A 12,977-nucleotide genomic window follows, 5' to 3' on the forward strand; every position below is an offset into this window, starting at 1 on the left:
AGTTCGGAGGCTGAATGGCTGCCGTTAGACATTTGACTTCCCGAGAGCGATGGGATTTGTAGTTGAGGCTCTGGGGATGATTTTCAGGTGGGCTGCCCTATGGGAGGAAGGAAGATGAGAGAGACTTCTGGGACATTTTCAAGAGATCTCCATCCACCCCCAAGTGGTCAAACCGAATCACCCTCTTTTTTCCCCGTTTCAAATAACATTTGATGCCCAAGTAGCTCCTATGTTTAATTTCTCTCCTCTACCCCCTTTTTCCCTCTCTCTCTCTCTCTTCCTCCCTCTCTCTTTCTCTCTCTCTCTGTCTCCCTCTCTCTCTCTCTCTCTCTCTCCCTCTCCCCTTTCCCTTGTCCAGATTTATTATAAAGTTATTAGAGAAACAGATCCGGGAGAAGAGCTGCTGATGTACGCGAAAGAAGGAACATTGCCTGCTGGAAACCTGCCACCTAACTTGGAAGGTGAGACTGCTACTTCTCGTTCCCCCCCCCCCCAAGTGACACTTTGCGTCCCAAGATACAAAAACCCGTTTATTTTGGACCCGTTGTGACACCGGAACACGTCACCGGTGCCTGATCAACATCTGGCCCGGCTTGCAAGCGGGAAGCCATCCTACCAACCTGCCAGATGTTGCTTTGGACTTTAGGAGGGTACCCCTCTCTGGCTCTTGGCTAGTGGGGTGATGTGGGAGGAGAAAATAGCATGTGTTTCTGACCTTCTTAGGTGTTTATTATATTCTGCCCCCCCAAAAAAGACATTTGCAAAGAAAATCCAACGTTCTTAACCCACACAATGGCCGTTTTTCCCCCCGTTCGGTCCTCCTGGCTGCGGATCACGCAGAGGCCGCGCGGCTTAATTGCCTCCCGAGCACGACACCCTATCATCAGAAAACATTTGACGCTTAAATACTTCGCCTTTCCTTATTTTTTTCTATCAGGTTTTCCCCCCTTTTCTTCTAAATATCCCACTCACCCTTCCCCCCCCTCGCCCTCGGCAGGGCAGGGCAGGAGAGTGCCAAATTCGCATTAAAAAGGGAAATGCTAAAAAGGACCCTAGAAAGATAATTATCTTATATTTTCTCTTTTTTTTTTCCTTTCCCCCAAACGGCAGCCAAATATACAGCAAGACGCCCCCTTTATCGCTGCAGGAAATTTGAGCAGGGCACTTCAGTTCCTTCAAGGCCCAGGGGCACAGAATTGGCTTCCCCGCCCATCCCTTTTTCTGACCTTCTCCGGGTTTTATTCGACGGGCAGTCCTCGACTTACGACCACCCCTTTCCGTTGCTAAGCGAGGCATCCGTTCGGTGTGCTTGGCCCCATGTTGCAAACTTGCTCTCAAACACTGGAAGTTTTTAAGAAGAGACTGGGCAACCGTTTGTCTGAAATGGTCTAGGGTTTCCTGCTTGAGCAGGGGGTTGGACTGGATGACCTCCGAGGGCCCTTCCAATTCCGTTATTCTATTCTAACTTGCTAAGTGAATCGTCGCAGTAGTTAAATTAGTCACAGGGTTGTTGACTCTGCTTGTTGGAAGGTCACCAAAGGTCACCCTCGATGGGTTGGTAAAATCCAGCTTGGCTGGCCGGGGAGTCCTCAGAGTTGAAGTCCACCTGTCTTAAAGTTGTCGGGATTGAAGAAAGATTTGCAAGCTCTCTGCTCGACAATCACACCCACCAGTCAGCGTTGGATTCCGATAGATCTCCAAGAAATATTTTTATTAAATCAAGGCGCTGGGGAGCTTCGGCCCTCCAGCATGGCTGCCTGTAACTACGGGGATCTCCGCTTTGTCTCCAGAGGTTCACACCTTCCGTTGCGAGGACTGCGACGAGCTCTTCCAGTCGAAAATGGAGATGAGGCGGCATAAGAAATATTCCTGCCACGCCGTTGGCTCTCTGTATGAGTCACTGACCGAGGAGATCAAGCAGGAAGGAGGGATGGAGGATGAACAAGTCCACGAATGCAAAGACTGTGAAAGGATGTTTCCGAACAAGTACAGGTGAGGGGGGTCCCGCCCAGAGATTGTGTGTGTGTGTGTGTGTGTGTGTGTGTGAGTGAGTGTGTGTGTGTGTTTGCAAACTTGACAACTTTCAGAGGGGTGGACTCCAGTTCCCAGAATTCCCCGGGCAGCCTTAAGATCTGCGGACTCCAGTTCCCAGAATTCCCCAGCCAGCAAGGTTGAAAAACACAGGCCTAAATCTTGAGTGCAAGTGATGGGGGCACCCTAAAAGATGCTCTAGGTTCTCCTGCTTGAGCGGAGGGGGGGGTTGGGCTAGAAGACCTCCAAGGGTCCCTTCCGACTCTTGTTGTTTTCCGACGTTCTTCTCCCACAGCTTGGAACAGCACATGATCATCCACACAGAAGAAAGGGAATACAAGTGCGACCAGTGTCCCAAGGCCTTCAACTGGAAGTCCAACTTGATCCGTCACCAGATGTCGCACGACAGCGGCAAAAGATTTGAGTGTGAAAATTGCGTGAAGGTACGGCCCTCGTTAAAGTTCTGGCGGGTTAGGCCAATGGTCAAAGAGGTGGGCCTCTCTGTCGAATCAAATCAACACAAAAGCACACAAACACACACACGCCAGCTTCCCTGGCAGGAAATGGCCATTTTGTCTAAATCTGGATGCTCAAGAGGTATCCGTTTGCCTTCTCCTCAGGTTTTCACGGACCCCAGCAATCTCCAAAGGCACATTCGATCTCAGCACGTTGGCGCGCGGGCGCACGCTTGCCCGGACTGCGGGAAGACCTTCGCCACCTCTTCTGGCCTGAAACAACACAAGCACATCCACAGCACTGTGAAGCCTTTCATATGTAAGTTGCCCCAGCTACACTGCCTCGCGCCCTGGGAATTCCCTTGATGTTTGTTTGTTTATCAATCGAATTTATCGGCTGCCCACCTTACCCCAGGGTAACGGCTGAATGGAAGAGAAGCTGCAGATCTGTACATTGGGCGGGTCAGAAGAAGGGCTGAAAAGATATCTCACATCCTGGACATAAACTGGTTCAACTCTTCCCCTCTAGATGGCGCTGTAGGGCATTGCATGCCAAAACAACTAGACCCAGGGACAATTTTTCCCCCCTGGTGCCATCACTCTGCTGAACACCTAATTCTCCTTAGACAGAGCTGTCTAATGTCTGTGTATATTTACCGAGGTAGTGTGGCTGTAATATTATTGTTTATCCTTCCTACTATCTTCTTTACTCCTCCTCTTATTGGGAGGAGGAGGAGGAGGAGGAGGTCATTCTTGGCGCTCTCTGAGCTTGGTGGTTTTCTTGCAGACATTTCATGGCCCAACTAGGGAACACACCCCATTAAAATTTTCACACCCCATTAAAATCCCCCAAACGCCAACTTTCTCTCGCGTCCGACCGGTTCTTTCATATTAATTTCATACTGGGTTTGGGTCTTTTGGTTTCTGTTGATGCTTTAGGCGAGGTCTGCCACAAATCCTACACGCAGTTCTCCAACCTCTGCAGACACAAGCGCATGCACGCCGACTGCCGGACCCAGATCAAGTGCAAGGACTGCGGGCAGATGTTCAGCACCACCTCCTCGCTCAACAAACACCGGCGGTTCTGCGAAGGCAAGAACCATTACAACCCCGGAGGCCTTTTTGCACCAGGTTTGCCTCTGACGCCCAGCTCCATGATGGACAAGTCCAAGACCTCGCCCAACCTCAATCACGCCGGACTCGGCTTCGGCGAGTACTTCCCCTCCCGGCCACACGCGGGAGCACTTCCGTTCTCGCCTGCTCCCCCCGCGTTCCCGGCTCTCGCCCCTGGGTTTCCAGGTATCTTCCCTCCCTCGCTGTACCCAAGACCTCCTCTCCTGCCCCCCACGCCCCTGCTCAAGAGCCCCATCAACCACACCCAAGAGGCCAAGCTCCCCAGCCCTCTGGACCACTCTCCGCTCCCGCTGATCTCCGCCATCAGCAACAGCAGCCACCCGCTACCCGCGGAGGAGAGGTTCAACAGCACCCCTTTGGGGAACTCCTACTTGGAGAAGCTCAAAGCCAGGACTAGTGACTTGTCGGACGCCAGCGACTTCGAGGACGTCAACACTACGACGGGCACCGATCTGGAAACCACCACCGGCACAGGCTCGGACTTAGAGAGCGACGCGGAGAGTGAGCGGGACAAAATGAAGGAGAAAAGCAAAGCCGCGGAGAGGAAGCCGGATTTTGGGAGCGGTTCGGTCCCCACCAGTTCCGCCAACAACATGAGCGATCTCCCCATCTTCTATTCCCAGCACACGTTCTTCCCTCCGCCCGAGGACCAGCTGCTTCCGATGATGGGGGCGGCGAACGATTCCATTAAGGCCATCGCTTCGATTGCCGAGAAGTACTTTGGGCCCGGATTTATGGGGATGCAAGAGAAAAAAATGGGGGCTCTTCCCTATCACTCCATGTTTCCCTTCCAGTTCCTTCCCAACTTCTCCCACCCGGTCTACCCTTTCACGGAGCGAAGCCTCAACCACAGCTTGCTGGTCAAAGCCGAACCAAAGTCGCCCCGGGACCTGCACAAAATCGGCGGGCCCTGCTCGGAGTCGCCCTTCGACCTCACCACCAAGCCGAAAGAAAGCAAAGCGGCCCAGGTCCTGCCCGCCCGTCACGCCGGCGAGGAACAGCCGCTGGATCTCACCATCAGCAGCCGCATCCGGGCCAGCCATAACGGGAGCCGGGATTCCCGAAAGAACCACGTCTACGGCGAGAGGAAGCTGGTGGCCAGCGACGGGATCCCCAAGATGAGCCAAGCTCAGATGCTCCCTCAGCCTTCCCTGCATTACGCCAAGCCCTCCCCTTTCTTCATGGACCCCATCTACAGGTATTAACATTCTCAGCCTTGATGGTGTCTTGTTGTGATTGTACGTGGGAAAGACTTTGAGGGATGGAACGAAGAGAACTGGTCAGATAAGCGTCTGAGTATCCTTCTGTGAGGTATGTAACCCTCTGCCTTGTTGTCCAGCAGGGTGGAGAAGCGGAAGGTGGCCGACTCAGTTGGAGCACTCAAAGAGAAATACCTGAGGCCTTCACCGCTGCTTTTCCATCCTCAGGTAAGATCAAGAAACATTGCACACCCCCATCACAGCCTTCATTGTGCACAAACTAGTCACTGAACTGGCCGGTTTTTTGAACTGTAAACTGATAAAAGGCCCTTAAGGTAAAGGTAAAGGTTCCCCCGCACATCCGTGCTAGTTGTTTCCGACTCTAGGGGCCGGTGCTCATCTCCGTTTCAAAGCCGAAGAGCCAGCGCTTGTCCGAGGACGTCTCCGTGGTCATGTGGCCGGCATGACTAGACGCCAAAGGCGCACGGAACGCTGTTACCTTCCCACCGTAGCGGTCCCTATTTTTCTACTTGCATTTTTACGTGCTTTCGAACTGCTAGGTTGGCAGAAGCTGGGAGGAGTAACAGGTGCTCACTCTGTTACGCGGCACTCGGGATTCGACCCGCCAAACTGCCAACCTTCTGATCGACAAGCTCAGCGAGCTAACCCACTGAGCCACTGCGTCCCCTTTAAAAGGCCCTTAGGTCTCCTCAAGACTTTAAGCTTCTTCCTCAAAAGTTAATCACACTAAACCAGTTGCCACCCAGGCTTGTTCAAAAGTGGTTGTGTGAACGGAAGCTTCACTCTTCTGGTGTAAGGGCAGGTGGGAATGACCTTGGGGGAAGGGAGGGAAGAGTTGCTGCCTAGGGAGCCCGCAACCACATTGCTGTAAAAAGAGACGCACGCACACATTCAGACTTGCCAGATTTTATTAACGTGGCCTTGCTATAAAGTAGAATCTGTCTGCTTCTTGTCTGGTCTACCTGAGAAGGCTGGCAGCTGCTCGGAGTTTGGCGACCGGGTAGTCTATCCCAGGGGTCTCCAACCCCTGGTCCGCGGTCCAGCACCGGGCCGCGACATGCCAGCAATTCATCCGCACAAACAAGCAGAGCCCCATCCGCGGAATGCAGGCTGCACACAAAACCACACACCCTCCAGTTTGCGGAAAAACATCTCTCCACGGAACTGGTCCCTGGTGCCCAAAAGGTTGGGGAGCTCTGGTCTATCCGACGGAACCGATTTTCAGCACCGCGGAGAGCTCCACATGCAGGACCTTTCTCCCCAAATGTTTATGAAGCTTCTCCATCCTCCCAAAGAGGCAACTGGACTTCCTTGTTTTTCTTGGAAGACATTTCGCTTCTCAGCCCAGAAGCTTCTTCCCCAAAGTTCCAGAGACGTTGACCTACCATAAAATGTTCTACCACCCAGGAGGTTCACACCTTAGTCTTCAAATGTCTCAAGTCTTTGACCAACCAGCTCTGGTGCAGGCCGAGAATGAATTTGCTCCTTGGGCTAAGCCATGGCTTTGCTAACAACGTCACCACCCTACCGTTGAGTCCACAGGAGGCTCCAAGATGTGGTCTCGGACCCTTCCTCGGTCCAGCATCTCCCTAGCTCTGAACAGGATAACTGAAGGGATGCGACTTTGGCGTGAAGCCATGGAGGAATTTCAGGGTGGACCATCAGACGCAGATGGCCAGGGAGAAAGAAGGCCAAAGTCTTTGCTTATGACGGCGGAGGTGCCCTCGTTTTTGTCAAAAGAAAGCGAGGAAGAGGGAAATGATATCAGGCCTGGAGGAAATTTGCCTCTTTCCAGAGAAATGGAACAAGGGCTGGAAACTTCCTTCATCGGGGGGGGGGGAAATAACCCAGATGCCCTGCCAGAGTAACTTTCACGAGTGAAAGCGCCTCCGGAGTGTGTCCGTTTTAGGCCAGAGACCTGACCCAAATCTTTGGCCTCCATCTCAAGTGCATTTTGAAGGTTTTGTTTCCTGAGGAGCCTCATTGTTTCCTCCTCTGGCCCGGGGCCCGTATTCCCCCCCCTTCTTTTTTTTAAGAGTAGGAATTCTGAATCTTTTGGGAACGGCTGGAGCCGAGCGGTGCCCAAGGCTAAACTTAGTGGCTTCATTGTTTTCCTCCGGCTGGAAAGTTTGGTTAATCACTTCCCTCCATTTTCCTCTTTCAATGGGCCCCGCAGTGGGTCAGGCCGGCCAGGAAGATCCTGCATTTGTCTGGGTCAGAAGAGGGGAGAATGGCTCCAGGAGCAGCGGATAATTTGCCAAGGCTGCGGAGGAAGAGAGCAAGGCTGAGCTCGGGACTGGTGGGGGGGGGGGGATGGAGATAAAAATGGCCTCCCACCCAGTGTGGGACAGGGAGAACTGACTGTTAAGAGAGAGCCTGGCCAAAGAACGGTGTTTTATTCCTTCTTTTGTTCTTGTGTCTTTTCCGCTTTTTAGATGTCAGCCATCGAAACCATGACGGAGAAACTGGAGAGCTTTGCTGCCCTGAAGACAGACGCCGGGGGGGCTTCCTTGCCGCCCCTCCCTCACCACCCCTTCAACTTCCGGTCGCCCCCTCCAACTTTATCGGACCCCATTTTGCGCAAGGGCAAAGAACGTTATACTTGCAGGTATAAGGCCCCGCAGGGCGTCCAATGGACATTACGTTAAATTAAACCTAATTTCTGGATTTCTGGTAAAGATGTGTTGGGCATCTACAGGGTCGTCCTCGTCTTAGAATGGTTCACTTAGTGACAGGGAATAATAAGGGCCAAAAAACACACACACACACACACAAAAACAACCCCCAGATGGATTTCTTTTGCTTTCTAGATACTGTGGTAAAATCTTTCCGCGTTCGGCCAACCTCACCAGACATCTCCGAACACACACAGGGGAACAGCCTTACCGGTGAGTTTTAATAATAATAATAATAATAATAATAATAATAATAATAATAATAATAATAATAATAATAATAATATCAATTTGCTTTATTTTTTAAAAAAATTGATTGTCCGTTTGCCTCGACCACTAATGGAAACCAAGAGAGGAGTCTGAGTCTAACCCTAACCCAATTCTCTCGAGCAGCAAACTGGAGATTCTGGCTTTTTTTCTGTGCAAAGGAAAAAGAAAAAAACTATTGCTAGAGAACAAAAGAGATTCAGGACGAGGCGGGGGGGGGGAAACGTGTGTGTGTGTGGGGGTGTTTATGGGACCGTCCTAAGCCATGGGCAGTATTCTTTCAAGGAGATGTAATATTTGGCCCAGTAAACCATTCTCTTTTCTCAGTTTATGAGCTCATTCCACTCAACACCCCCCCACCCCCCCAAAAAAAACCCCTTTGGGAAGAGAGTTTTAGAAAGGTATCTCTGCCGGTTCCAAAAATAATAAAGATATTTCGGGAGAGCTGCTGTGTTTCTAACTTTTGCACATTTGGAAAGTATTGCAAAGTCTGCACAGTGTAGCATCCCTGACAGAGAGAGAGAGAGAGAGAGAGAGAGAGAGAGAGAGGAGGGAGAGAGGGAGGTTAAAGAAAGGGAGATAGGGAAGGAAGGGGGGGGAAAGAGGAGGGAAGAAATAAGAAGAAAAAAGAGAGGAACGAAGGAAAACTGAAAGAAAGGAAAGGGAGAGAGGGAAGGAAGGAAGAGACGAGAGGTTTCATAGGGTGGGCGGGCGAGGCGATGTGACCCCCTCCCCAGACACAGGCGCTCTCGCTTTCCACCGACGCCCCCTTTTCCGTCCTTCCCCGCTTCCAGGTGTAAATATTGCGACCGGTCCTTCAGCATTTCGTCCAACCTTCAGCGCCACGTCCGGAACATCCACAATAAGGAGAAACCCTTCAAATGTCATCTCTGCAATCGCTGCTTCGGCCAGCAGACAAACCTGGACCGACACTTGAAAAAGCACGAGCACGAAAACGTTCCAGGTAACCAGGTTTTCCCGGCTTGGCACCCCCCACCGTCCCCCCCTTCCGTTGCCCCATAGCCTGGCTGTTGCTGCTCCGATTTATTTTCATTTTATTTTTGGGATAGCCCTAAATTTAACGGCGCACGAAAATAAAAATTGGGCCCACCTTAGGAAAAACATTTACCCTTCTCCTCCCTCCTTTTCCCCCCCATACTTTTTTTTTCCTCCCCAGAGTTCACACACACACACACACACACACACACACACACACACAGGCATTCCTTTCCCGTGCTTTACAAGACTGGAGAAATTTCCAAACCTTGTTTTAGTTGTCCACGCACGGCTTCTACTGCACCAAATCCTACCCCCCCACACCCCGGCACTTCCCGTAGGTTATCAATGGAATCATAAGATTGGCAGGTTCCTTCGAGGTCATCTAGTCCAGCTCCCCCGCTCAGTCTTCATATGATCCTGGACAAGTCAAGCAAATTCTTAACGTTCTCCTTTCCTTTGTGGTTCTGCTTAGTTTCTAGTCTAATCAACCCCAAGGAGTTTGAGGGGTTTTCTTCCCCCTGTCCCATCATGCACCAAAATATCCATGCCCATCTTCAGTTTTTAATCTTCTTCTCCTGCTCCTTCTTCATCCCTTCGCCTTCTTTATTCCTCCTCCTCCTCCTCCTCCTCCTCCTCCTCCTCCTCCTCCTTTCTCATTCTCCTCCTCCTTCTTCTCCTCCTCCTCCTCTTCCTCCTTCTCCTTCTCCTTCTCCTCCTCCTCCTCCTTCTTCTTCTTCTTCCTCCTCCTCCTCCTCCCTCTCCTCCTCCAGTAAGCCAGCATGCCGGAGTCATTACAAACCACTTGGGGAACAACGCATCTTCGCCAGCCTCCGAATCGGACCACCATGCACTTTTAGACGAAAAAGAAGACGCCTATTTCTCCGAAATCAGAAACTTTATTGCAAATAGCGAGATGAACCAGTCGGCGGCTTTATCAGAGAAAAGGTAGGCAGGATCACCAAGAAAGCGGGCGCGAAGGGACTCGTGGCTGATGACGCATTTGACCCCCTCCTCCCCGGGGCTCAGCCTACGTGACCTTCGAATGGCTTTGGTGACCCTCTCCCTCCACCAGAGCTCCTGAAATCCGAAACGCTGACGGCACCCCCCACGGTCTTCCAAACGACAAAGTAGAAGATGTCGATGAGGAAGAGGACGAACTGGAAGAGGAAGACGATGACAGCCTGACGGGGAAGTCTCAAGATGAGACAGTGTCGCCCGCCGCCGAGCCACAAGGAGGGTATGAGGAAGAGGAGGAAGAGGAGGCCAACTCCCTCACCATGAGCTTTAACCGTGCCCAGAGGTGGGTTTCCACTCTCCTGGTGGGAGGTTGGGGACACTGCTTTTCTCTTCTCATTCCACGCCCCGTGAATGAGTGACTTGGGACTGGCCAGAGGATCAAACTGCAGAAGTCCAGGAGAAAAAGGCTTGCCAAATGGTTTTGGCTGTTGGTCAAGTCAAAGATGTTTCCTTGGTCCTCAGACACGCATCAGCCACGGCCCTCAGATCTCTAGGAGACCAGGAGACCCTCCGCACGCATTGGGTGCTGAGGGGTTTGCGACCTTCCCCGGATCCCCAATTGGGTTATCCGGCATCCAGCGGGGATCCAAACCTGACATGAGATCTGCTTACCTCTCGTCCCTGGAGAATCCCTCAAAGTGGCCCCTGGTGTCTGATGCTACGCCCCGCGATCTTCTTGCGCCACGGCCGTGTCTGTCTGTCCGTCGTCCGTCCATCTGCCTGCCTGTCTGTCTGTCTGTCTGTGTCGCTCACCCTGCCATTCCTCACCTCGCATGTGGCTCTACGGAGCCCCCCCCGGCATCGGCATCTCCCCCCCCCGAGTGTGTTGCAGCCGGATGGAACTAACAAGTCGCCCTACTTTCCTCCTTCCCCCCGCTGCTTGGTACAGGTGTACTGAGGAGAACGAAGCCGGCTTGTTAGATTTGGAACAGATGACGCAGTTTGGGAAGGGGCTGGATCTCCGCCAGGCCTCCGAGGAAGCTTTTGACGTTAAAGCTGTCTATAATTCCACCTTAGATTCGGAGGCACTAAAACAAACTCTGTTCAGGCAGGCAAAAAACCAGGTAGGTAGATCCGGAGTGCGCAGCAAGGCTCGCCAGATTTCCTTGCGGACCCCAAAGGCCTTGAGATCCTTGCGGACCCCCCACTCAGCCTCCCATCTTTGCCAGCAATTCCAATTTCCATCCAGATTAGGGAGGGGCTGTAATTTCCCCCCTCCCCCTGCCAGGGGTCTGTCTCGAGACCGAACTGCCTAAGCGAGGTGCACGTCCTCCCGTAACTCTCCCGCCGTTGCTAAGCGGCGCCCGTTTTTCCCCACTTTAACCTGGCCAAAGCTTGAGGATTTCTTTCGAATTTCTCTCGAGGGCCTTTTCGAGGAGACTCGACTTTTGTGGGATGCCCTTGCGGCCCTCCAAAATCTCCTCTCGTCTGGTCCTTAGAAGAGTCGAGATCACTTTCCCCTGCGAAGCCGGTCCCGAGTCGACAGAAATAGCCTTTGTTGCACGAGGATCACTTCGCAGAACCAAAGTTTCCCATCTGGGTGCCCGGGAGAGAGACACCCACCCATCCCCGTTTCTGCCTCCTTTCCTGTTTAGAAAGCAAGCTCATTTTTATTTTTATTTTTCTGTTCCCATGCATGTCTCTTGTCTTTCTCATTATTTGAAACTAATCTGCCAAAGGTATACTAACGACTCAGTGTCCTGCTATTTGTGTGCCTTGTTTTGTAATCTCCGTCTCGCGCTGGAGAAGACAGTGGGACGCCACTCAAATAATGATTTTCTTGATTTTTCTTTCAAGGACAGAAAGCTGCCAAGGGAGAGTCCCATTCTTTTGTCTCCTCTGTGTCTCAGGATTTGGCGGGTGGGTTTGTTTGGGAATCTTCCCGAGAATTGGGAATTCTCGGCAAGAATCGAGAATTTAGCGGGTGAAGACGGGGCCTTTGATCTTTCCGCAGATCGTGGGTGTCAAACTGCCGGTCCACAGGCCGGATGCGTCACGCAGAAGCCACGCTCACCCATCTCTGGCAAGGGGGGAAAAGTCGCAATACGTCACATGACGCGGCGAGTTTGACACCCCCCTGTCATAGATAATGAAACCAAATTGAAAGGCAATCAAATGCAATCAAATAAAGCCATCCGGTCTGTCCCAGTTTTTGTAGCAACCAGTTCCAAGGGGTTTATTTTTTGCAAACAGAGCGCAATTGCAGGACAGATTACCTTGGTGGGCATCTTCTCTTTAACAGCTATCAGACCAGGAGGGGACCCCTAACACGGAGTCTCGGGGGGGAGGGCGCAAATTAAGCCCAGGTTGCTCCAACTTCAACAAGAGTTCAAGCAGGTTGGGCACCCCGCAGCGCCCACGATTCCCTGTCTTTGGGTGATGGGAGCTGAAATCTCCCCCCTCCCCAACAGCTGGAAAACACCCCCCACCTCCAGATGCTGGAAAATCCCAGCCCCGGATTCTGAAAACAGCTTGGATTCTGTCCTGTTCGCCGCCTCTTTTACGTGCTGTTTTCTTCTGTGCTTCGTAGGCTTACGCAATGATGTTGACCCTTACCGAGAACGCCCCCTTCCATCCTTCCTCCCAGAATCCCCTGGACGCCTGGTTGAACATGGCTGGAGCCACCTCCGAGCCAGGAACCTTCAACTCCGTCGGCCACCTCTAAGACGCACGAGGAGGGTGGGCCCCCCGCCAGGATCCCCAGCGAAGGAGGCCGAGGTGCCGCCCGTTGGCCTCTCCGCTCTCCCCGGCGAGCGGAAGATTGGCAGGAGGACCCTGGAGCAGGAGAAAACCCCACCCCACCCCGCGTGGACAGCTCCCTTCTCCATCGGTCAAGCCCACCCGCCTAACAGACCTCGCCGTTGCGTCGTGGGAGAACGTGGGCTTCCGGTGAGGGAGGCGCCAGGTGGAGGACCCCCCGACCCTCCCCATCCAATCCTCTCCATGTTACAGACCATGCTGCTGAGCCATCCAAGATGCACTTGTCCCCAGACCCCCACCCTTCTCCCTCTGAAGCCCCCAGGCCCGCCTGTCCAGGACTGTGACAATGATGGTGACCTTCTATCCCAAGATGTTCTCCTGGAGATCGCCATGCTGAGGACCGTGTTGACTCTCTCTCTGCCCGCTGTTGTTCTCCTCCCCTGAGGTCCATGTGCATCCCACGTGCCCCACTTCCTCCA

General features: G+C 52.6%; 1 protein-coding gene across 1 annotated transcript in view; it reads left to right on the forward strand.

Annotated features, from left to right (window-relative positions):
- Positions 1 to 12,518, forward strand: part of PRDM16 (PR/SET domain 16) — a gene marked incomplete at its 5' end in the record, with an annotated part of 172,859 nt that extends 160,341 nt beyond the window's left edge. The window contains 13 exons of the mRNA XM_081341093.1: positions 359 to 461; positions 1,791 to 1,992; positions 2,327 to 2,474; positions 2,652 to 2,805; positions 3,426 to 4,818; positions 4,960 to 5,047; positions 7,276 to 7,448; positions 7,651 to 7,728; positions 8,577 to 8,746; positions 9,552 to 9,726; positions 9,854 to 10,081; positions 10,688 to 10,862; positions 12,329 to 12,518. Coding sequence (XP_081197219.1) covers positions 359 to 461; positions 1,791 to 1,992; positions 2,327 to 2,474; positions 2,652 to 2,805; positions 3,426 to 4,818; positions 4,960 to 5,047; positions 7,276 to 7,448; positions 7,651 to 7,728; positions 8,577 to 8,746; positions 9,552 to 9,726; positions 9,854 to 10,081; positions 10,688 to 10,862; positions 12,329 to 12,463 — 3,222 coding nt within the window. The 3' untranslated portion in view covers positions 12,464 to 12,518. The remainder of the gene's footprint in view (positions 1 to 358; positions 462 to 1,790; positions 1,993 to 2,326; positions 2,475 to 2,651; positions 2,806 to 3,425; positions 4,819 to 4,959; positions 5,048 to 7,275; positions 7,449 to 7,650; positions 7,729 to 8,576; positions 8,747 to 9,551; positions 9,727 to 9,853; positions 10,082 to 10,687; positions 10,863 to 12,328) is intronic.
- Between the last annotated feature and the right edge of the window lie 459 nt (positions 12,519 to 12,977).

This window comes from Vipera berus, assembly GCF_964194415.1.
Source record: "Vipera berus genome assembly, chromosome: 17".
Classification (NCBI taxonomy): Eukaryota; Metazoa; Chordata; class Lepidosauria; order Squamata; family Viperidae; genus Vipera; species Vipera berus.